The sequence below is a fragment of the Anabas testudineus genome, chromosome 12 (genome assembly GCF_900324465.2).
Source record: "Anabas testudineus chromosome 12, fAnaTes1.2, whole genome shotgun sequence".
Taxonomy (NCBI): Eukaryota; Metazoa; Chordata; class Actinopteri; order Anabantiformes; family Anabantidae; genus Anabas; species Anabas testudineus.
The window spans coordinates 16536212-16561800 of record NC_046621.1 but is presented as its reverse complement, the minus strand read 5'-3'; the positions used below and the strand labels follow the sequence as shown (position 1 = coordinate 16561800).

Here is a 25589-nt window from a genome sequence, read left to right as displayed (position 1 = left end):
ACTGCTCTCTCAGGATTAGAGGGAGTGTGAAGGAGAGTTAGTGAGCGGACGGCCGGCCTTTTATCACTTCAGCCCTGCTGCTGACTGGCAGTCTGCAGCCTCCTCATTAGGATAGAAAAAGAGATGAGGTCTGTAAAGCAGCTTAGATTCAACTATCTGATCTTCTGGGTGGGATTATCATCATGTTGCATTTACAGTAGAGTAGTTGCAGTATCTTACAGACAAAACTCAGGGAAATTTCAGGAGAAAGGCTGTTCTTTTCAGTGGAAGTCCCCACTGTGTGTTAAATAGTACTATTGTGTTTGTGCCAGTGACACACTTTCTAGGGCTTATGATGTGTAAGCATATCTCCTCTTTACAGTGCCTCAATTCAGTGAAGTATTACTGCAGGCTATTTTTAAAATTATGCTGGTCACTTCAGAGGGTTGCCCCTATTTGTGTGGCTATAACGGTTCCAGAAGAGCATTCCAGACATTACCCAGAAGCCCTCTGTGCTGTACTCTGCAGCTGTTGACCTCTCTTCCAAGCAAGATTAATAGCTTAACAATGCATAGTAGAGTGCCCCAATCCACTCGCCAACATTGGTGAACATTCAGACTTTGTTGTGACAATGATGAGCAAAACAAGGGAAGGCTTACAATCACACGTAGAACTGCTGAACTTGCATATTAATTGGTATTTCTTGCCAAAAGAGGCTTTTTTACATGCTGTGCTGATATAGAGGGCCTAGGAAGAGTTGACTTTCAGAAGCAACTCTGGTTTAGGCATTCAGGTACAGAGTTTAGGTCATCCACATTTTGAAGGTGCTCAGAGCCCTTCGGCATAGTGTTTCAAGTTGTTGGTGACTTAAAACCGTGCACAAAAAAACAAAACAAATACCGAACTGTGGCTCAGAAATTGATTTCTGAACTGAACCTAATGAATTTGTAGCATTGTTGCAACCGCAGTGTGTTCTGAGAGTCGCAGTAACCAAGCTCTAAGGCTGTACTCGTGCCATCTCGTTCCACAGATATAATGACATGTCTTTAGTTAGACTGCAAGCTTGTGACTCTGGCGCGTTCCTCTCGTGAAATAAAATGATTTGATGCAGCTGGGTAGCGTTTTGGGGTTCGAGGGAAAGGGATGCCAAGGATTGGATTTCATCCCGAGCCCTGCTAATATGTCGGGGCATGTGGAATGTAGTGTGGCTGACTTTCTTCTGGTTCCCAGTATTAATAGCAAACTTATCCTAGTGATCCAGATCCAGTTTGTTTGATTAACAGACATGTGACTTGCAGAGATGTGCTTGTTGGCCAATGTAGAAATGGGTCAACAGTTAATCTGTGCTTCTGATGTTAGTATCCCACTTTTTACTACCTGCCTCCTGTGCCAATAGCAACATCTGCACTACGCAACAACTGATGCACTTTCCGTGTGCAACATGTGTATGATCTTCTAATTGCTCTACTTCTAGACATTCTCAACCCATGGAGAAAAGTGCACTGTTTGGTTGTATGTTGGTTATGAATTTGTTTCTCATATTGAGACGTTCATCTGGTCAGGCAATCAGAATGTTACTCACTAATTTCCAAAATATGTGCCGATCTTTTGTTAGGCTATCTTCATCTGCACACGTTTGATTTGCAACTTGTCATGCTATTTGTTTTTGTGGTTCTTAGTTTGTATGAAAAGGTTCAACATCTTAAATGGGTTTCATAGTTTCTTTATCATTGCTTCAAAATGCAATTCCTAACAACCCTCGGGTAGTTCATTTGGTTTGCACTGTTATGAATGTTCTTCACATCAGGAAATAGCTTTTTTTTTAATGAATCAAACTAAATGAAATGGCTATTAATTACATCCCTAGAGGGTTGGAAATATCCCTCTGCCCCCCCTTCCTCTTTTTCCAGTGGTTAAGTTGAGGCATTTCCTCTTTATGGGTAAGGTAGGTTACTGTGCCTCATGGTCCTGTTAAACCCACCAATGCTTGTATGTTTGCTCAGAATGAGGCTATAAGCCAATAGGACCACTGAGAATTCTCAGACATTGGCTGTGTCAGAGCTCGACAGCTTGAGAGTTTATGATGTGATAGAGAATGACTGCCTTGTACAGTATTGGCTGGAATCTGACTTCTCACTGTTAAACAGAGTGGATTGATTGTAAGAAATTTTAAGTATAACAAATGATACAATATAGACATCCCAGAAAATTTGAACAGCTCCTGTTGTAATTAGAATTCAGTTAACCTATCAATAATCCTGATGGCATAGCCGTCATTGACCTTCCATTTGCCCTATGCCTGACAAGAGCAGGTTATAAACAGAAGAAATTGAAAAAAGCCACTTGGTATAAATGTGATTGCCTTTGCCTTAGACACAGCCTGGAAATATTTAGGCAACAGGATTAACCACAAGCTATTAAAGTAATTAATAATAATTATGGTTGCGGCCAATTTAAATGGATGCACTTACTATCTATACTATCTATACTGTACAGTACGACAGCCTCATGGAACCAACAGAACCACACCTTCTTAACTTTTGAAGCTCTCTGTGCTGGATCACCACTATTGTTCCTTTAGAAGTATCATGTCACTCTGAGGTTTCCTGGTTCACATCTTGCCACTGATTCAAACAGTCTTGTCCCAGACTATATCCCAGGGACCCAATTGGGAAGTGTGCTTCTATTTAAGCAGTAAATTTTCAGCTTTCGCATCCTTGCAGCTTTCCTAACTGATTGCAAGCCACACAGGAAGTGATTGGGGGAGACATCAAGCAAAGGAATGAGGGAGGTTTGGAGGAATGATTAATTAAGAGTGGGGTGTGTGCGGTGGGTGGTTATCCAAGGGAAGGGTGGGATTCTGATCTTCAGATTCTGGGCTCTTGTTCTAAAGATGCACGTAGGCATTAGAGCACTGAAGGCCCTTATCAGTAGCTGACTTAGACCCCAGGGAATGTGTGTGGATGGAGCTTGAAGTGCAGTGACCATGTATCTTATCTTTAGCACAGAACTTAGAAATTGATATTTACTCAGTTTTATATTATATCTCTAGATCTCTAAAATTATTCTCTTCCTGCTCATTTGATTTATTTGCTGCCCCAATCAAAGATACTATAATATTTTGGAGAGAGACCATGCTGTCATAGCTAAAAATAACTGTTACCCTGGACATCAGATGCACATGGACTCCAGTGCTAACATTTTAAAGGCCTAAAGAGCTCTCCCCCTCCCTGCTTTTGCTTACCCTGTCAGGCCCTAGCAGAACCAAACCAAATCCTCTGGCCCATTGTCAAAGTCCACGTGAGAAAGCCACTCTGTATACAGGCTCTCATGAAAGCACTGGCCTCCCATCATGAAATCCCTAGCAGAATGTGTGCTTTCAGAACAAGCACAGGAATGTATCCCATGCAAATGTAGCGTGAAATAATGGCAGTTGTTCCACTGTCAGTTCTGGTCATTTGTCAGTTGAGGCTGTAACTCGCTGTAACCAAAGAGATCTACATTGGACTAGATGGGTGATGTCATTTCTTTGGTATGCGTGCCCCAGTGTGTGTGGTGGACTGCTTTGTGTGATTGTAATGTAATGTAATGTAATACATCAACTTGATCACTGATGGATTGAGTCAGTCACTTGTGCCAGTTGTTTGAGATTATTGAAATATTAATTTCTGACCACCCATGGTGCTGGTGTACCGCTGGAAACGATGTAAGGATACAATCACTTTTTGTTGTGACCAATAACAAATTATGTCTGTTTGCTACTTTTACATGTTGTTTACAAGAATGTATGTAACTGATTAGCATTGTGTGACAAGATGTATGATGTGTACATGGTCTCCTCAGTGCTGAAGCACGACTGTGGGTGGGCCACACATCCTAAAGACTCCATGGGAGAATGGTTTTTCAGTGTCCCAGGTGATTTGACTTGGGGCCAGTGGCTTTGGAGGCCGGAGTAAGGAATTGAAAGGTAGTCCATTAGTCATAGAACAGACAGGCAGACAGTTGAAAGGGTGGGTAGGGTATGGTGTAGAGGGCATGTCTGGGGCAACAACATCCAGAAGGGGTGGCATGGCTCCAATTTGTCCAATGGTTGAGTTAGAATAGCTGCTTCATGTCAAATTAATGAGTGTGAGTAGTTCACTTCCATGTCAAAGGACATAGGATTTTTACATACCAGTACACAACAATGACTACTGACAAACACCCCTCAGGCAGGCATGTACCAAAACAACACAGTCAAGACCTTGTGGTTGAGTTGAACCTTTGTGTTGCCATCGCTGGATGATGCCAGGATTTCATCAAATGCACACTGGGTGTTCGTATGTGAGAGTACAAAAGTTCTAGTTTTACTTTTAGGTTGTGCTTTCATCTGCTGCATTTGTCAGTTTGAGGAAAAAGTATGAATAAAATCCTCAAGTACAAATAATGAGGTGTTTAAAGGTGGGAAAACTCTATTAAAGTCAGGACCCTTGCCATTTTATAAAATATCAAACCCCATTTGAATCCTACATCTTCTGAAGCTGTCTTAATATAATGTTATTAGGTGTTACTGGTGGAGTCGGGGAAACATTTGATCATGAGCTCTATATTACCATGTTGGATGACTGTCTAGACAATAAACAGATCCACACATCACTCTACTTTCTGTTAAAGCTTAAGACTTGTTTGCAATTAAAGTGCACTGACTTTTCACCAGCATACATACTGTACAGTCGGTGTCATCGTATCAATGAGAACCGAAACTGAAAGTATTGTTGTTGTCTGGTGTCGTGTTGACATCCAACACTAGTGTTGGCGCAGTCGGTTGTGCGCCCTTTTGTGCCTGTTGCTTGCCAGCAGTTGACCAAAACAATGCCAGTCCCTTAATCTGCGCTATGTTTGGCATCTTGCTCTTGCCTGTGCCAGCGTGGCACTGTTCCCTCATTTCCGATGCCGGGCACTTATGTAAGCCTGTCTCCGTGGCCTAGTACCCCGGAGGAATAGTCCTCATTTGTGGGATCCAGATCCAGAACAAAAATAAATAAATATGTGTGCTGCAGCCTTTCTTCTGATCTTTTATTCAGTGCCCCGTATGCCTATTCTGCTTGTTATTGGTTTCTACAATAACAAGCACTGTTGCTTTTTGTGTTTCCTCTAACAGTAGAGTTTCAACCTCCTTTCTTTCCCTGTTTGTATCATCATCAGTGGGCAGATACATTTAAATTCATCCATCCATTCATCCATCCATGTGTTACAAAGGTGACCAGGACCCATCCTTAGACTGTAAGGATCAGGTACACTGTAGAGGTGTTGGAATATGGTAAAGGGGGGGAAAGGCACGATAGCGAAGGGGGATGCATTTCAATGCAGGATACACTTCAGTAGCTGTAACTTGAGGAGAAAGAATGAGGATAACATGCAAAGTAAAACAGGAAAGGCGAGACAGTGGATGAATGATGCAGCATATTTTTTTTTTATGTATGAAGGAACGGTGCAAACAACCCAACCTTATGCAATCTGAAACTGAATGCACTGTACTGTGTGACAAATGTTGCGATTGAGAAAAGAATTGAAAAATCTGCATGCACAGATGCTTTGGAGGATGATGTGCACACCTTGTATTCCATCTCTTGCCTGCACACTACACAGCAGCAGCAGCAGCAGCAGTAGCAGCAGCTCGTCTCTCCTCACGCCTCACTCCTCCTCCTCCTCTTCCTCTGCTGACCTACTTCCAGGCACTGGGGATGAGGCGATGAGGTAGTGGGCTGAATGAGAAGTGGCAGCAGTGTCTCCCTTCATGCCTGCCTCCCTCCCCTCTCATGCTTCCTTCTCATGTCTCTCGCTCTCTCCCTCTCTGTGCTCGGCTGCTCTCCAGACAACTTCAAACACAGACCAGCCAGCAGGCTGAAGCTGTTCTCTGCTTCAGGGCTCTTGATGTACGACTATGCAAATTCTGCATGTCTGTATGTGCTTACATCTGAATCTTGAGTAGGTGTGTCTGAATTTTTAACATGTGATAATGCAGCTGTGCATGTACAATAAAGTTAGTTTGTTCATTGCAACTGCACGTAAATGGGGAATAATGAAAAAGGCCTTATGTTGTGTACGGTTTGTATTTGAGTGCATGCAGACTTGTCTGTTGTGACTGTAGTAGTGACAAATGTCCACGTTGTGCTTCCTGCATCTCTCATTTTGACACACACACAGGTGGCTTTAATTAGCACTGGTCTATAGAGATAAACAGCCTATCACTCTCTCAGTGATAGCTTCCTTTTCCTGTGACTATTAATGCAACCGTACTTACATCTGTTTCCCAGTGATGAGTAGGGAAAAATAAGGAAGTCCATGTGTTCAGTTCTCCAAGTCACAAGCTTCAGATGCGTGTGACGACTCGGTGACATGTAAACAGATTGGAGAAGGGGGGAGGAAAGAGTTAGTATAAAGACAGCACAGCAAATGTGACACTCAGAAATTATGGTTTGCTTTTTTCTGAAAATGAAATAAGATTGATATCATATGTATGTGTTGCAGTACGTAGCCAGATTTAGAGATGGAGGTGGCGTGTAAAGACTGGACTGCCCGGTGCTTTAGTATTTTTGGTTTCATTCATTAATCATTTGGTTCTAGGTATTATTAGTGAGTGCAGGATTATGATAGTTCTCCTTTACATGTCTGATTGCACAAAATCTTGCAGCCTGCGTGATCTAATGTACATCAAAGGTAATGTGAGCAAACACAACATTCATAAGTTTGAAATGATATTTGTACTTTTGACGCAAAATGGCTGATGTAATACCAGCTAGGCCTGTTGGTAAAATATACACAGCTTCTACATCTAAAACATCTATCAAACTACAGTCTGGAAACGATTACAAAGCTGTTTCTATGACTCTGGGCCTCTTCAGATGTGCAGTGAGAGACACTATCTACAAATGACAAAGATTTGAAACAATAGTGAACGTGCAAGGGCTGATTTTTGTCAGTTGGTAGGACAGTTGTCTGTGAACTCCAGAGTTAGTGGTACAACTCCTAATTTCCCTTGATTACTGGCCACATGTTGAACTGTCCTTGGACACACTGCACCCCGGACTCTTTGGAACTCATCCAGAAAGTCACAAAAGTTCCAAAGAAGCTATATTAAGAACCGCAGGCTTCACTCATCTTAATAAAGTTCAGTTATTGCAACTTCACTTTCTAATAAAATGAAATGGCATCCATGGGAGTGACAAAACGGCTGCTAACCCAGATGAATACTAAGCCTGAATCCTGCCACAACATAATGAAATAACCCCTAAAACCTCTTGGATAATGGTCAATAGACTGGTGAGTCAGATGTTTCACTGCTTGAAAGACAGGTGTCCCCTTACATCTGTAGTAAATCAAATACAGAATTTCACAAAAACATCAAAGTTAGAAGTGGCAGTGTCATGTTGTTTTGCTGCATCAGGATCAGGGTGACTTGAACTTTACCAAATAATTCTGAAGAATAACATCAGGTCATCAGTCAGCTGGTTTCCAGACTTGCACTAGATAGGATGTTCAGAGGTGATTTTTTTTTTTATTAGAGTACATGTAGGTATTGGATGACGTATCTTCTTTAAAAAATACAATAACAATTTAAAAACTAATTTAATTGAAATTAAACTAATTTCATTAAAAGAAGACAATGTGTAAAAAGTAAGAGAATGAACAGTGTGAACATAGAGAAGGAAGCAATGGGAAAAGATGATAGAATGAGATGTGAGAAAAAGGAAGGCAAAATGACAGATTTCACTGCTGCAGCTGGGGGGGGGGGGGGGGGGGTTGATGTCACTGCATTCATGCTGAACGAGAGAAATAATGTAAGACGACAGCGAGTCGGGGAGGGAGGGAGGCAGAGCGATGAAAAGAAAAGCTGGGAGATAAGAGGGACTCTCAGGGCACATATGGCAGTGGACATGGTCAAAGTGGATTGTGATTATGTGATGAGACCATACAGTGGATGATGAAGCTTAAACAGCCACACAGCTGCGAGTGTTCTTGCTTCCCTATACTTTATGTTCCTGTATATACTGTACAGTGCAGTTTGTATTTCAGTGTGCATGTCTGTTGCTGGACTCTGGCAATGGCCTGGAAGCAGGCCAGAAGAACTGGTGTTGAGTGAGGACTGGCTGCACGTGGGCCTCTGTGGGAGAGTAAAGATAGAAGCACTTACACACACATGTATATGTATATATACACACACGGAGACACTAGACTGGAGGTTTAGGTTGTGTGAGTTTTGCTGAATGGCTTTAAAACCCCTGTAGAGTGGCCTCCATTAGGCTCTGCCAGCTGTCCACAGCATACTAACTCACCACCATAAAGATTTGGCACTGGCTCATACTTAATCATATAGTAATGAAAACAAAAAAAGCTGCCACTGTTAATAGTACGAGGCAGAGCCTTTTCAAGTGTAAAATGTATGGAAAAAATCAGCATGATTTACCTCTCTGAAAGGGGTTCTTTGTTATTCTGTCATCTCACTGTTGTAAAGTGCTGTACTGTTTCCCTTTTCCCACTGACTCACCACAGTGAATATTCATCTATGCCTATACAGTGCATCTGTGCAACTTTTCATTTGCAGGCTATGTTTAGCCACATCTGCTTGAGTAGAAGTTAACAAGCATCTCTGCAGCCTGCTGTGCATTACAACTCATACACTGATTATTACCGCTGTGCCTCTGAGACCGTTAGTTTTGAAAGGTGGACCAAGTAGGCAAAGGGAGCAACTAACACTGGTTAATGGTAATTTGCCTAATGATATGAAGATTATGTTATTTAAAAATAACATTTGAATATGTTATCAACAATAATCACTCAAGAAGGACCCTTCTTATACAAGTCTGATAAGCAATTGCAACTTTGTTGTTGGGAGACAAGCCACTAATAGACAACATATCAAGTCAAGTCATATTTCCATTGCACAACATGTGGGACAACATGCTTTGTTTTGAGCAAAAATGCATTCTCCCACATGTGGACAAATTTGTTGGTATGCTTCCACAAAAACAACAACAACAACAAAACTGTTTTCTCTGAAACAATTTACAAAAGGAATTACAGAAAAAAAAAAATTTTCTTAGTAAATATTTTAAAGACATAAAAGAAAATAAAAATCAGACTTTTGATTTTTGAGTAAATATTATATTTTCAATAATGCAACATAAATAATATAAGATTTCATTCGAAAACGTGAAAAGTATCAATTTGTGTATAATGATATTTCAGCGTGTTCCTTTAATTAGCTTCACACATGTGTTCAATCTTGTAATCATTTAATTTCTGTTATCAGCCATATTTATGTTCACAGATGGAAATGAAGCTTTAAAAGAAAAGATCACTACCTGCTGTGAAACATGGAGGAGGCTTGGTTATGTTTTGGGGCTGCTTTGCTGTGTCTAGCACTGGGGGGCTTTAATCTGCCCATTGTCAGAAAGTCATCTATTATGTGCAGGTTACAAGATCCTTCCAACAGGATAAAAACCCAAACCCCAGCTAAAAGAACTAAGATTGGACTATTCTAAAGAGGCTTTTGGTGATCCCTGACCTAAAACAAAAAATGTAATGTAAAGATCATATATATATATATATATATACAGTCTCTTTATCTGAAAGGGCACCGCTTGCACATACTATGCAAGTGGAATGGGGGCAACAGTGGGTGATCAGGGGCCTGCACCTAATATTTTCAAGGCTTGTCACCTCTGCTATCATAACACACTTCAATGCAGTATCAAATGTACCACACTCGCATATACAGGATGCCACACATGCTATATACTGTAACTGACATTAAGCCCAATGATGCAATAGCTATGAAACAGTCCCTAAATTTGAAGGTGATTATAGAGAATAATTTAAGATTGATTGCTTGTGAGAAAATAAGTTTTGTGTGATGATCGTGTAAGCCTTTCCATGTTCAACCGACCAAAGAAAGCTTTAGTTGCTCTCTCATTTAAAATAGCCTACAGTTCATTTGTAGCTGTGCACAGCTTTGCTACTTCTGCCTTGAGAGGCATGGCAGATTCAAGGAGGCGGAAAAAGCAAACGAGCAAAAGACGAAAGGGCAAAATGGAAATGTGGTGCTTTATTTTTTATATTTTTTCCCCCTTTAAGCTCCTGTCAAGAGTCCAGCACATTCATAAACAATTTACCATCTGGCTATTTTTAGACGGCGCAGTGAGAAATCCTGCACAGAGAAAGAGAGTGATGGGAGAGTCAGTCATAATGTAGTAGATTGTGGCTTTTTGTGGAAACTGAATCCATAAACTTTTACAGTCATATTGAACAGATGGGTGTAGCACTGTAGGTGTGTTTGGGTATGTACAAATATCTGTAAAGGTTCTGTAATGGACAGATACTGCTCCCTATTTGATTTTTTTTTTTTTTTAGGCAGATATTTTGCTAGATGGGCATGTCCATGGTATTCTCAGCTCATTCTCATTCATTCACGAATGCAACAAACTGTTACACAAAGAAGAGCTTTGGCAATTGTGTGAGTCGCCGTGAGTGTGTGTATGTCTTATAGAGCATAATATAGTGTAAAGAGTGTATTATTCACACAATGAAGACCACCCATATCCTTTTCGTATCACTGTGGAAATCCTCCAGGGTGTCTAGGCCCATTCAGTCTCCTGCTCCTGTTGTGTCATTCACTGTCCACATGTGCACCGACTTATGAGGGTACTGCTGGGGCAACTTTGAGAGTATTGTATGTCTCTACAAACGGCACACACACTGCACGTGGACAGTTGTATCGCATCAACAAGTGGTTTCTTTGTCGAGGCACAAGAGCAGCCGATGTTAAGACGAGGATGTGATTTCCAGGCATCGCTGTGTTTCCAGTACTGTGATGTATTGTGTGTGTTTTCTCGTGATGAAGTTTCTTTTAGGCAGTATTTACTGTGTCTACTGTGTGTGTTTGGCCACAGTGGCTGTTGTTGCTCATGTATCTTCCTGTATTTATTCCAAACTAAATGGGGAACATGAATTACTTGGCTTCCTGTGCACTGCTGAGCAGATACTGGGTTTTTAGATGAGATTGAGGCTTTTATGTACTCGGTACATAATCTGTATTGGGTTATATTTTGATTAATAAAATGGACAAAATCAGCTTATTAATAAGTCCGTCTAACTCTTTCTGTTCTCCTCTCTTTTCCAGATCATGCCCCCTAGATAGCAGCCTTGTCCTCTTCTCCACTCCCCTTCCCCGTCCCTTGGCCTGTTCCTCTACCTCCTCGGTCCAGTGCCACCACAACCAGCCGTGCCACCTCCATCACCATGCCCCCCAGGAAGAGGACACGGCCCGGTCTGGGCTTCTTATGCTGCTTCGGAAGCAGCGAGCCCCTGGAGATCAACTTGAAGGACAGTGTGCCCTTGCAGCTGCTGGAGTTTAGTGCACCCATGCCACCCGCTGAGGAGCTGCATGCTCGTTTCTCGGAACTGGTGGTGAGTAAACATAGCGGGAGCAAGTTTTATGTATTGTATGCTACATAATACACAACTCAGGCTGTGTCTGAAATCTCCTAATTCACTCACTCACCACTCCTTAGTCCACTCAGTGCATTGTGGCATTGTAGAAAGTAGTGTACATGCCATGTAGACTAAATGTACTCTACAGGGCATGTAATGTAATTGCTGCTGTGAGACCAATTACCAAAATTGGTGGAGGTCATTGAAGAGAAAATAGAACAAGTGAAGGCTCAAAAAATAGTCAGCATCATTCATGAAAACTGGAATTTTCTCCCAGACTGTCCCATTCTTTTCTTTTTTTAACCCTTGCCCTACAGTTTTCATCTCGCACACAGATCAATCTTATCAGCATAAGTCTTGGTCTGTGCCAAGCTGTCATGGTCGTGTTGGCTCGTACTGGCGGTGGGGAGAGGGATCAGCTCACAGCTGTCAGAATAGAGACAGCATCTTCTGTGGAGTCCAGCTGTCGTACAAGCTTGCACTGGAAAGACAAAGCTTTGTTTTTTCTGTCTCTTTGTTTGCTCTGTTCCTGTCTCTTGGTCTGTTTTGGTCCCGTCTGTCTCTGTCTCAGTGCCTCTGTCATTCTCCTCTCTACTTCTCACATTAATGTATTGAGCAGTTTTGCTACAGGACTGCTTCTGGCGCTGTTGAGTCTTGGGGAATGCTAAACTTCACCACCTGCAGGATATACCACTCCAACTGTCAAAATCAATTCAAGAGATTAAGTGACATTCCATTTATGGTAGGAAATTATCCACTGTTATCAAGGCAGATGTTTTCCCAGTGGCGATCCTTTCTTCTTTTTCTTGCCAGTTGACCTCATTTGATCCTAAATTTGTTGTCTGGGCCTCTTTTTATAATCACTGCTAATGCACAGCCATTAAACCTCAGTAGCTCTAGTACATTTATTGAGTTGATTAGAGAATGTTAAAAGTTGGGTTTGTAGCAATCAAGACTTTGATTGCCTGTAATTAGTACCCTTAGACAGGAATCACCTATTGTCCTTTCAGCTGTATATTAACCAAAGCTAAGTTCAAAAGGACCAGTATGTTGCTGTTTGGCATAGAGGACACACGAGGCATCAAGTGCCCTGTGTGTCATGGAACAATGCTTAGATGAATCAGGTTTTGGCAGTTTCAGAGAAGCAAACAGAGACCTGTATTGCTGGGATAACAATAAAACTTATCTGTCATATGGGAGCTCTAAGCCAAATCATGGTAGTCCACACGGTTGAGAGAACTGAGTGACCCACAGCTTATTTTGGAATAAATATCTGAGCTTACGGTGAAACTGACACAGACTCATGAGCTGATTTCAAAAACCTCTTGACTTGCAACTTTATGGACTCTGGAGAGAAAGAGGATTTGGCATTGTCTAATTGGATCTGGGCCCTTCCACATGTTGTGGAGAGATTATTTTTAAGATGGCTGTTGGACAGCTGTCTCTGATGCTGTTGTTCACAAACTTAGATGCTTTGTCTTTGGGGTATTGCTTGTTTTGGTTCCTTGTTTTATATTGCTTATATTATATTGTTTTATATTATTTACTGCTTAATTCCTACACACGAAGGTTCAAATCTCATGCTAGCCAACTTGAAAGTCAGAAGCAGTTCGTGTTCCAGTTTGAGGAGCACTCAACTTGGGACATTTTGATTGATGTCTGCTTTGATTGGATGACCAATGCACAAACTGCGTCTACCTAACGATGGTCATGTGGCCGAGCCATTGGTCCTCCACATCTGTTTTACTGATCCTGCAGCCGGCATGCTGACACATTTGACTAGTCATCCAAGAATCTGTACAACCAGACCTCAAGACGTCACTCAGTCTGGACACACGGTGTGTAACACAAGCAGAGAGTCGATCTAGGGAGGCAAGGACCTGTGCTACACTAGAGCAAATAAAGCAAAATAGAATAGCATAACAAAGTGTGTTTCCATGGAAACAAGAGAGCGGGATTATTGTTATGAAAGCTTTTGCCGAGGAGGAGAATGAGACCCAATGGAGCCTCTAGTGTGGGAGCGACAGATCTGGGCCAAATGGAGTAAACCACCTCCACGTGTCTTCACATCCATAATGGGGTCTGTGTCTAGAAACTGCACAGTGCACAGTCAGCTTACACTGTTAGTGCAACAAAAGACAAGATGACTTGTCTCAGGAATATTGTATGTTTTTGTAATGTAATTGTTAGCTAAAAAAAATCCCAAGCTGTAACTTGTTTGATGTGCCATTGCTGTAGTTTGGAATATTAAATGGAATATGATGAGTCTGTCTGGAAGTTCGAATGAGTCACCTTGTTTGGAAGTGGAATTAGAAAAAAACATGTTACTATGGCAGCAACTACATACTTCATGTACGGTCTAAATAAGTAAGTATTTGGACACATTGTCCCTCAGGCTCTGTACATATTTTCAGACAAACTAACCTTAATACTTTATGAAACTAACAAAATAATATTCTTAAATTCAGGGGAACCAGGGGATCCATGCTTGATCCCCCAGTGCAAACACTGCCAAATGTGCAACTGCTCATCCTAGAAGAAGTCTGATGGATAAACCTGGTCCCAAGTCTGCCATAAACCCATATGAACGCCGTCTGCACCTGATAATGAACTCGACAAGTCCACCCAACTGAACCTGGAAGCAATCGCCACTGATTTAAACACAGCGAACAAAGACCACATCAGAGGGGCTAATAGATTGCATCAATTAAACTGTGCATTTGCAGCTGGCCGCAGAATTTCCAGATAACAAATGTAACACTTCTCTTCGTCGTGTTTTTGGATCTGTGTGCATTTTAGATTCTCTTTTTCTACGAGTGTTTCAAGGCTTGCACGCAAATTTAATGTATATGCCGTGTGTGAAGTTTGGGGGTGCTTCAAGAACAATGACTGGTTTATTTTTGTTTGTCGAAGCAATTCCCTGCCAATAACACTTTGTTGTCCAATGTTAAATTGGTCTCATATTTAGGTAATTGAAAATGGGTCCTACTCAATCTCTTGGGTACATTTATCACTGGTGGGAGTTTGATAAACTGCACTTCTCATTTACTTTAAGAGAAACCACGGATGTGAGGTTGTCCTTAAACAACCTAGACATTTACAAGTTCCACCTGATAGAAATGAACACGCCGCTTTTGCTGTGGAAAGGCTGGCATATGGTCGCAATGTGTTGAGACATTTGCAACGGCCTGAACCAGAGTGCAGACTAAAACTTTTTAAAAGAGACAAAAGTAAACACAAATGGGGCAGGAGGCAGCCGGGGGATGAAAAATGTGCTCTGGAACAAGGGTGAATGCAGTGCTCCAGTTTGAATGGTAGTTGTGAAGAAAGACTGCTGCCAAGCCTGACTCAACATCTGTATGACATTATTTTTTTTGCTTATAGCACAGGTAGCGCTCCCCAACTCATGTTTCTCTTATTATTAAACGGGAAGACCCTGTCTTTCACCCATCTGCAGTAAGATGTTTTGAAAGGATAATTGCTGCAACTCAATCAGGCCTGCTAGGCCAACATCTGGCAAGTACAGTACTGGCAGACAACAGATTAGTGCGTGTTCCCTCTGTGTCCTCTTTTTCTGTCTCTCTCTCCATGTGACAGCCCCATTCTTTCTTGCTCTGTCTCGTAATATGGGACAGTTTTAATCCAACTGCTGTGGGCATTGCCAGCTGTCCAGGCCCGGCATCGATGCAAGGCCCAAACCTGTAATATCATCCACTCCATATTAACTCCAGTCACTGTTTTTAGCAGCACTTAAATTGTGTTCTTGGAGCAGCGATTGGCTGCTGTAAAACTGGCCTCTCTCGTTTGAAACCTCAACTTGTGTTTCCAGGAAAAAACGAGTCTTTTAAAACATAAATCTTCTCCTAATGTTCCCTCCCAGTGTCACTTTTGAATGGAACGGGAATCAAAAATGTGTTGCATAACGGAGGCAATGGAAATGTTCTCCACCCTCTGAGCTATTGGGAGTGAATTTCCTTCACAGCGTATGCCCTGGGATACACCCTCTTTCCTTTTTGTTTCCCCTCCCTCCTTCCCTTCCATGTCTTAACTGACTTCCCATTTTTAATGCTCTCTTCCTACCTCTGTTTTAAAGCCAGTTTTACCTTCCTGAGCCAGCCTTATCATGGAAGTGGCCAAGCCCTGTTTAGATGAGGGGAGAGGCTAGCAGCAATTACTGAGTCATCAAAGAGAGAATGCTATGAGTCACCTGGATGGTGCAAAATGGTGTGAACCCTGTGTGTGTTTGTGATTATTTATAAAGGGTCATAAAATGCCTAAATCCATTCCTTAAGGAATCTGGTTTTAGACCTGGTATCACAAAATCATACAGAGACACAACTACACACACAATGCTTTAAAGCTGTGTAGAGGCCGAAATGTCCACACTATGATTGCATTGGGCTAAAATTTGTCTCACACACACACGCTAAGCCACACAATCATTGGATCTTGTTGAATCTCGTTTGGGTCAATAATGGCAGCTACAGTTTCCTGTGGGTCCTCTGGAGACCTCATATGACTTCCTGCCATCTTGCCTGTCTTTCCTCTGCCTTCCTCTCTTACCAAGAGACTGCTGCAGGATATACAGTACAAAGTGTATGTCTGCGTGTCTGTGGCCCTGCAACACCAGACAGACCCTCTCAGCCAGTGCTGTGAGACTTCACATGAGGTAAAGACATTCATATCCATTCAGGAAATGCCCCTTCGCAGACGTACACACATGTGAAAGGATGTCATTGTTGGGCCATGCCCGTTTCCCAGTTAGGTGGAGACTCACATTCTCAATCAGTGGTCAAGGAAACATTTCCGCTGCCTACGTCAATTACAGCACACACAAATTATACTTGCATATGCAGAAACCACTTTCCTCACACTTCTTCACCTCTCCACACTGTGTTCTTTCTACCCTCTGCCTCCACTGCTGCAGTTCACCTTCATTCTCCATACACTCAAACCCTAATCACAGGACTGAATCTTTAGTTTGACTGCTACCTCGCTCTCTCCCTAAATTGGCATTCTTTCTGTGTAATTGTATTACAGTATATATTATTAAATTTAAATGTAGCACTGACATACTGTGCAACAATACTTATTTTCTATTACGATCAACTGTTTCAATAGGTTTAAAATCATAATTGTCACTATAATTACCACTAGAAACTCTCAAAAAAGGAAGAAAAATCCCCTTGCCTCCCCAAAATTGACATTCTGGAACTATTTGAGCTTCACATTGGTTTATTAAAATTATTATTATTAATTATTCACTGGGCAGTTCTGAACAAAATATGAAAGAAGGGGTTCATAAGCCTTAGGTATGTATTTCTTCACCTCTCCGGCAGCAGGTGTAACAATATTAGCTTTGGTTTATGTGAATTCCCAACTGGAGCGTGCTGGCGTTGGAGGACCAGGGCACATCAAGAGGAGGTTTTACGCAACAAACTGGAAAGTGGTTCGGTTTTGTTTTGGAAGAATGAGAGAGGGACAGGGTGTTATTTGGGGTGTTGCTACGGCACTGAAGGGAGGCCACGTGATGGGGGGATAAAGAAAGTGGTGTGGTGTGGTATTGCATAGCTGGAACATGAAAAGTCCTCTGGCTGGCATGACACAAACATTCCTCCACCCACACAGTGTCCTCATCCTCAACTTCATCCGTCTTTCCCCTGTTCTCTGATTTAAATGAATACGGGTGCTAGTACCTTTTCTGCCTGACAGTCTAAATGAAACAAGGCTATCACGTAAGTCCCTTCCATGTGGAGTGGCAGGATGGGAGATGGAGATCAGCTATCAGGCTCTACTCTCATCTGGTTGAAATCCAGGAGTCTCAGCCACGCTGATTTCCCCGCTAGATCACACCATAAGCTCTTTTTTCAGACAGCAGCAGCTTGGACAGCCGGGCTTTGACCCGGCAACCAGGCGACAGGCCAGAGTGAAGCTGGCTCCTAGGCCTCTAGTTTTTAAGCCCAGGGAGGTGGATAGAGGATTGTGGTCTAAGCCTTTGCTGAAATCTGTAAAGATTGAAGAGTCACTGGGTAGAGATTCAGCTGACACAAGACAGCTAGTTTTCTAGCTTGAAAACAAGCTATGGAGGGCCGTGAATGATAGCAGCGGCCATTTATAATAACAGGTGAAAGGCCATGGATGATCAGCTCTGGGCGAGAGTTACAAATAACGACTGAAATCACACTGTAGAGATGAAAAATGATTTGATCAAAGATTTTAAAGCCTTATTGTGGTTTTCGTCAGCATTAGACCTCCTTGAAGTTCACACGCTTTAGATTTTTCCTCTCTCTTCTTCTTTTTCTTCCAAAACCACAACAATGCTGCTGGTTGTCCCATTCAAATGAGTAAGGGATGATGTCATCCTTCATAGTGTCTGGTACTTGGAATGTGGGCCACCTCAGCCCACCCCGTCCAGCTGAATGCGTGAAAACAAACCCAGTGGCTCTACTAGACGGCTTTAAGGGGCCCCACCTCTGGCACTGGTAGCCATCTTCACTCTGGGAGGCCCCGGGGGCTCGGCACTTGTGGCTGACATCATGGTAGCAAAACCATTATGATGAGATTAGCTTGAGCTCGAACACAAAGCCCTAGTGCTATAGCATCTCATCCTCTTTTTTTTTTTGTTTTTTTTGTGACTATCCATTTCCAGAACCACATGGCCTGCTTTTTCTGCTTTCAACACCTTCCTCTTTTCCCTTTCAATGCCTCTGTCTTGCTTCAACTCTGATTTATCCGTGTCTCTGTTCTAAGACTTTACTTTTTCTCCCTGGCACACTGAGACTCATTTCCTGGGCTCATTTGCATTTCAAAAGGTACAGGAGGCTCCTTGTACCAAGCTGAAGAATTGAGCGTAACAGGGTAACAGCAGGGTGAATATTAAAACACTCTTCTGTAGGCTGTGGAACCCAGTTCTCATTTAGACAGAGGGAATGTTGGACAATTACACGGCACTGAGTAAACTTGACTCGCCCATTCATCTGCAGTCATTGATTAAATGTTTTGCTCTGCATTGTTCCAGAGATAACAAAATAACAGGGGTTGTGAGATGGCACCCTGAGGGATGGGCTGATTATATTCCTGTCATTATTTTAAACAGTGCCTGGTTATTATGTTTGTCATGCAAATTGAAGATAAATCCATCTCCCTTGTCATTGCAGGATGAACTGGACCTTACGGATAAGAACAGGGAGGCCATGTTTGCACTGCCAGATGAGAAGAAATGGCAAATCTACTGCAGCAAGAAGAAGGTGAGTTGTCCTCTGCTGTACGTTAACGTGCATCACTTCTAGTCTCCGTCTGGCTCTGGGTTGACTGGCTGACTAAACCCCCAGTTAAGAATTAAACTGTCAGCAGCTGATATTATTGAAGGGCAGCCTCTTAACAGATTTGAATCATCTCACCCACACAGTCTTCTCCCCTTCCCAGCTTCAAATTCCTGCATTGACGTAAACATATGTACATACAGTGTTATGCAAGCTACGTAGTGCACAATATTTTTTGCAGGCTGTAGGACACACATGTAAACAGCACAGACTACATCAATGCACTCCAGGACCCTGTTTGATTGTCCACAATCGCTGTATCTCCCTCCCCACGTCGGAGCAAGCAGTTTGCTTGTGCTGCTTAGAAACTGTCAACATAGAACGGGAGTACTAGAACATTTTGGTTAGCCCTCTGTTTCACCCCTCTCCAGCCGCCAAAACATCTCTTGTTCTTTTCTTATACTTCAGTGTGTATCTCCACAACAACAACTGTGGTCTCACTTTGTGATCAGATATCCACCAGGAAATGACACTGTGCTTGAATTCACCTCCCTCGTCCATTTTTCCTCATAGCAAATTGAATAAGTAGTCAGAAACCCTCCCTTGTGTCTCTTTGCTATTTAGTTTTTTGGCTGGGGGGTTTTGTCTCCTTCTACTTATCAATGTGATGTGCTGTGACAGCCTACGTAAACAGGTGTGGGTGTGTGTGCTCACCTGCATGTGTAAAAGTTTGGATTTATATTCAAGCCAGTATTGAGTTACTAGGAAAAAGACCAGCAGAATTGTGGTGTGTTTAGAGGGATGTCAAGGCGAGGATGGAAGCTGGAGGACCACAACAGTTTATAATGAAATGGAATATAGTTAAAAACAACACACAAGAGGAGGATATACTCTTTCTTTTAATATATTATGATAAGCACAAGACTTGAAGTGTGCTATTCCTTTTGATACATTGCATAGTATCAAAAGGAATGGAATTGTTGGCAGAATGTGCATTTGCACATGCGAACCCACATAAAAGGCACAAGTTCAGTAATACTCGCAATATCAGTTATTGAATATCTCACTGAAGCAACCGCAGATGTTTATGAGGACTCGTTGTACTGTAGTAGGAGGAAGTGGAAACAAACTTTTGGCAGCAACCTGGGCATATTGGAACTGAAATGGTTTGCAGTATGCGCCTAAACGGGGTTCAGAGGTAGGATATATTAGTTTGTCATTCCTCCCCCATCTCTCCCAGTCAGAAATCATTTCCTCTGTAAGTCTAATGTAAAAAAAAAAAAAAAATCAGCCATTTGTTCAGGCCAGGAAATGGAGAGCAAAACCGGAGTAAAAGTGCAGAGCGGAAAGCCGGAGGAAAAACCAAACAAACCCCTCATTCATGGATAGAGGCGGTGTAATGGAGAATGAGGGGAAAAAACAACTGGCTTTCAATATCTGATAATAACCTGCGTGTCTGTGTGTAAATATGCAGGCGGAAAGGCAGGAATACCGTCCCTGTGCACACACACACACACACACACACACACAGACATGAAGAATCGTATATGTAGGAAATGCACACAGGTTCAGACACAACCCACACACATGCACCGAACATCCACCACACAGTAGTGCCCAGTGTCTTGGAGAATTACAGCATGACAGTGATTTCAGTGGAGACCAGAACTTCCCTCAGCCGCTCCTGTCAGCGACAAACACTGGTTCCCTTGTTTCTTCCTGTCGAGCGACGGCTCCAGTTGTTGTGGTTAGATAACACTTGGACGGAGCCACGGAGTGCATGACAGAGGGACAAACTAACTTTGTTCACCTGCAAAGGAAACTAGTCAGCTGATTTACCGTAAACCACTTAACCTTACCACATACTCCAGATCTGCTAAACTTTCACATTTTCAGATCAACTGGAGACGTATATGCTTCTTTAGGGGTTGAGAAAATGATCCTAATAAAATCTTTTAAAGTAAGTAGCTTATGATGAAAGTCTCATGTACATGTACATGTAAATCTTTGGAAATATCAATCCCATTAAGGGGAAGAATAACTGCAAACAAGACCCACAGCCCAGTATCCCTATGAAGTTGGCCTTTACATAAGCCAGCTGTATCTGCAGCTCAGATCTCAGCCACTGTGAGGGATGATGGGTGCGTGTTTGTGTGTCTCTGTGTGAGAAAGACTTTAGTAAGCGTGAGAGTCAAATGATGGTTGTATACATGTTTAGTATACAGTTGATCCAAAGATGACATGGGTAAATCTAACTCCTGTATATTGCATTCCTGCCTCTTAATGAGGGTGCTATTTCAAGTGTGTGCTCTCCCGCGCGTGCGTGTGTACTTGTTTTTGCAAGCATGACTTACATCCAGCAGCCCCAGGTAGAGAACATGACGTAACATCTAATAGCTTCTGATAATCATAAGCGCTGGGAGCCAAACGGCGTCTCCTAACTCCAATTATTTGCGCTGTACACACACACACACACAAACACACACACACACGTGTGAGTTTGAAGTTTCTTAGTTTCCAAAATCATCCAGTCACAAGTTCTTCCTCTCAGATGCTACATTATATTCCCCCTCACACGCTGCAGTGTGTGTCTTCAGTTATCAGCCACGTGTGATTCATCCCCATCACAGAGGCTGGCTGCTAAAACTCAGTGTGATATTGGCTACTTGTAAGTGACAGCAAGCATCTTCCAGATTCCAATATCGTGTTTATTTCCTGCCAGTCTACGTGAGATATTGTATCCTGGCTTCCACAGATAAATATTCCCTACAGAGGGATTGGCTCTTTGGAATGTCAGACAGTCCCCCCCAGTGTAAAGCCAAAAAGCTGGAGCAGAGATTATGGAGGAAATATCGACAGTCAGTGCATCCCAATGTGTTGCAGAGTGTTGCCTGACAACAGATTAACTGTGTTAGAATCTATAGAATATTAAAAAAACATCTTCAGTTTGATCTACAAATGAACAGCTATGTGGTACATTTGTGGTACATACTTATTTCTTCTAAGTAGGCTTCTTATTTTACAGGGCAGTCTTGTCCTTTTGTTGGTAAACTAGCCTTTGAATATGGTCTATTTCATTCAGTATTGTGCTACTTGCCAGTGCTGTCATGGTTTTGCACAGCCAGGGTGTCCATAGGCCCCTTTGAACACATGGGAAAAGAGTGTGAGAAGCCTGATGAGTGCTCCAATTTCCAGAGAAACTGGAGACCTCATGGAAACATGTTAGAATACACTGAGAGCCAATGTATAGATTCAGGCCTGTGTGGAGTCCATTTGATGGAGGGACCTGGCTATGTTGTCTGTTAAAGCCCAGAATCTGGTCCTGCTGTCACATCATTTGTGCCTCAGGGTCATGACCAAGCACATGTTGATGTCAGCAGCATGCATTATTTCTTTATACCCTGCTCATGTGTGCTTTGAAGTGATTGATAATAGAATACGTTCTACAAACAGGAGCAGCCTCTCACGGCACTTCAAGTTTAACCGTGGCAAGTACAGTATATAAGCTTTTTTTTTATTTTTTTCCTCCTCTACTTCTCCCAAAACCTTGACTTGAAATGTATTCTATATGTGCATGAGATTCGGAACATCTGCGAGCTCAATTATCAGTATCGGCGAAACCTTTCAGGTGGTTTAAAACCTTCCAGACAGCTTGTTGCATGACAGCAGGGGAGCTGAAATATGTAATTTCATCTTCACTTTCAGCAGGTGCCCCCTGCAAATGCAATCGGCTGTCAAAGAGACTGGGAAATATTCTTGTACTCTGGGTTCAGTCTGGCATTTTGGACGTTCTCGACAGATGTTTGTAACGAGAGGAACACCTTAGAGAAATATATCTAATAGCCTGTTGGGGATTCCTCTCCTCCTGTGCTGCAGCCTGGATTGTAAATCATACTTAATGTCACAAGGAATGAGGAATGTACTGTTCAGTGTAAGTGTGTAATTGCTCCAATAGAATGATGGGCTTGACCGTAAATTGTTGTGCAGCGTAGCGCATGACTTGAATGTTTTTTCCCCCGAAGACCATAAGTAGAAGAGCACCCAGTGTGCTCATGTTTAGCATGTGTGCACAGAGACGTGCACAAACTCTCCATTCGCATCCAAAGTCAAATGTTTGTTAGTAACAGGTACCACTCAGTGGGGTCTGTCTTCTTATCATAAGATTTTAATACAGTCATCAGCCGTGATTACCTCTCAGAGTTACTCTATCAAGCAAGGAGCATTAAAGAAAAAAAAAACTTCACACATCACTCTTAGAAGTCTCAATAGAGTAGGAGAAGAGAGTAGGACCCCAAAAACAGAACTCACGTGTTGATCATTTTTCATTTGTCCAAAACAAGATGATAATTACAGTGCTTTACTTGGGCTTGTGAAACTGCCAGAGTAAATGTTGCATTGGACTCGACATGTTTTTGAGGGTGTGTCGGTGGCTGTAATTTGGCTGAAGGGCCAGAAAGCAGCAGTTAAGTTGTTAATCTCAACGTCAGGATCTGTCTGGCATCGGTTCTCTCGTGTGTCAGCAGTACATTACAGTAGGTTCTATTGTTGTTGCTTTAGACTAGCTCTTTAGCTCAAATCCTGCCACCGTGCATCACTAAGAGGGCTGAAATCCACACTGACTAATGCAAAAGGCTGTAGAGGAGCTTATTGAGTGTGTATGATCTATAAATCAGTCACTGTTTCTGGACCTCATTCTTCTGTGTGAACTGCGTGGAGACAGTGGAGATTATAAGAGGATTTTATGTCAGGCTGGTCAAGGAATGGAGTGTGTCGGCTTAATCAGCAGAAAAGGCCAGTTCATTTTTGGCCATGTAGAGCCACCAGTCTAATATTGAAGCTGCATTTTAGAAATGTAGAGACTGGGGTTGCATCAAACATTGGTTTTCCATATCAAGTAGGAACACAGTGAGAACTGATGAGCTAAGACTTTACAGTAAAATACATCATCTATGCACGACATGGTAGCTGTTTTAGTGACAGTCCATCAGAACGTCCAACCATCCCCTCAGCTGGTCTGATAGCAGGATAGGTGCAGCCCGTACTGTATGTTAGCAGAAGTAACAAAATGTGAGCACAAGTGGTCTGCTGGACACCTTGGAAACACATATGTATGAACAGGTGTGAACAATGATGTGTCTAGACTGTCCACTTGTGAAGCCAAGTGTAAACGGGCTGTTACAATTACGCCTTCCTATCATGTTGTTGAAAAAGGGGGATTTTTGTGAATTTACTGTATATGTTTGAACTAGAAGTCAAAATCTGTGCCATCTAAAATGCGCCCAAAGCACTGACAACAAAATTGCCCCAACCCCTAACTGTCCAGTTTTTCAGAAATGTGGCTAATTCCAGCTCCCACTGACATGCGCACAGCAACAAGAACAACAGCAACGCTCCACCAGCGCTTTAAGCCCGGGCTAAACAAGACCATATGTGAGCGAGGAACATGGTCTCTGTATTCCCCTGTGCCTTGGTCTCTCCTGGCATTATGCTTCCTTAGATTGGCCAGGACAAATTGATCTCAGGCAGAGCTGTTTGAAAACTATTGCAGGGTGCACTTTGCTCCTCAATGCAGTTCTTCTTTCGCTCTCTTTCTTTGTTTCCAGGTAATAAAAGCTAAGACAAGTGAGTGGAGATGAGATGTTGTGACCCAGTTATTACGGAATGAGCTGCCTGATCCGTTTAGTGTTAAAAACTGAGCTACAGAGCTAAGGTAGAAAGTGGAACGATGAATGTAGGAAAGTGAAATAGTATAAAAATATGCTTGTTGCTGTGAAACACTGTAATCCAAAGCCACATAGCAACCAGTGGAGGTTGTGGTGTTCATTTCAACCCACAAATGTGTTGCATACAATAAACAGTGTGATTTTCCTAGCCCAAGAACCTCAGCAAACTAATGATGGTGCTTAAATATAAAGTTTGTGTTGAGGGTGGCACAAACAGAAAAGTTAGTAGCACCAGATGAAAATGCTTGGTCATTCAGAAGCCATAAATACAATTTCACAGCAGTCATCCCGTTGTGTGTCAGTTTTTCTTTTGCACAGCTTTTGGCCGGATGTGGCCTTTAGAGGGAATATTACAGAAATAGCAGATTCATAAATATTTACAACAAATTTCAACTAAATCCCCCTCCTTCCTTTAAAAAAATAGAATCCTCCTTGTGGTCTAAAGTCCCAGTTTCTTTTACAAGAAACAGTTAGGTTGTCAAAATAATCATTAGGAATCATCTTCTGCTCCTGTCAGCTTTTCACAGATTGAAACGGGTCTAGTGTTGTGCTAATTCAAAGCTATTTCTGCTGTTAATTAAAATTAATGAGCCAATCAGAGGTACAGGGAATGGGGATGCCATCATATCACTTAACAATGTATCTACCTACATTTGTGAAAACAGTACATGTAATAAGGATAATAACAGTTTAATAACTTAAGATAAGATAATTTTTTAATTAAGATAATTAAGATGTTAACTGCTATAACAGCCTGGTGGAACAGATATGTTACTTGACTGGTTAGAGCCCAACAATGTAAAGTGTTAGGTGATGCAAACATGCAACTGGTTAGCATTGGAAAAGTACACTCAAATGGGTTTTTTTACTATTACTTAACATTTTTAAAGTGGTACCATCAGTGCATGTGTGTTTGATCGAGTGTATCTGTGTGTCCATGAACAGGAGCAAGAGGACCCCAACAAGCTGGCCACCAGCTGGCCTGACTACTATATCGACCGCATCAACTCCATGGCTGCTGTAAGTCGAACTCATTGTCTGTTTATTCCTCTCTATTGAACTCACTGTGCCTTCCAGCTTTTTGTTGTGTTAAAGTAGATTCCACTCACTCTACTTGAGGCTTCTGACTACCACTCCTAAGAGGTCACTGTTC

At 42.2% G+C, this 25589-nt stretch overlaps 1 protein-coding gene across 3 annotated transcripts in view; it reads left to right on the top strand.

Annotated features, from left to right (window-relative positions):
* The window catches only part of LOC113159556 (disheveled-associated activator of morphogenesis 2-like), an 82453-nt gene that overhangs the window by 23099 nt on the left and 33765 nt on the right, over nt 1-25589 (top strand). For all 3 annotated transcript variants that reach the window (XM_026356313.1, XM_026356314.1, XM_026356312.1), the window contains exons 2-4: nt 11141-11427; nt 18609-18698; nt 25382-25456. In XM_026356313.1, coding sequence (XP_026212098.1) covers nt 11260-11427; nt 18609-18698; nt 25382-25456 — 333 coding nt within the window. In that variant the 5' untranslated portion in view covers nt 11141-11259. The remainder of the gene's footprint in view (nt 1-11140; nt 11428-18608; nt 18699-25381; nt 25457-25589) is intronic.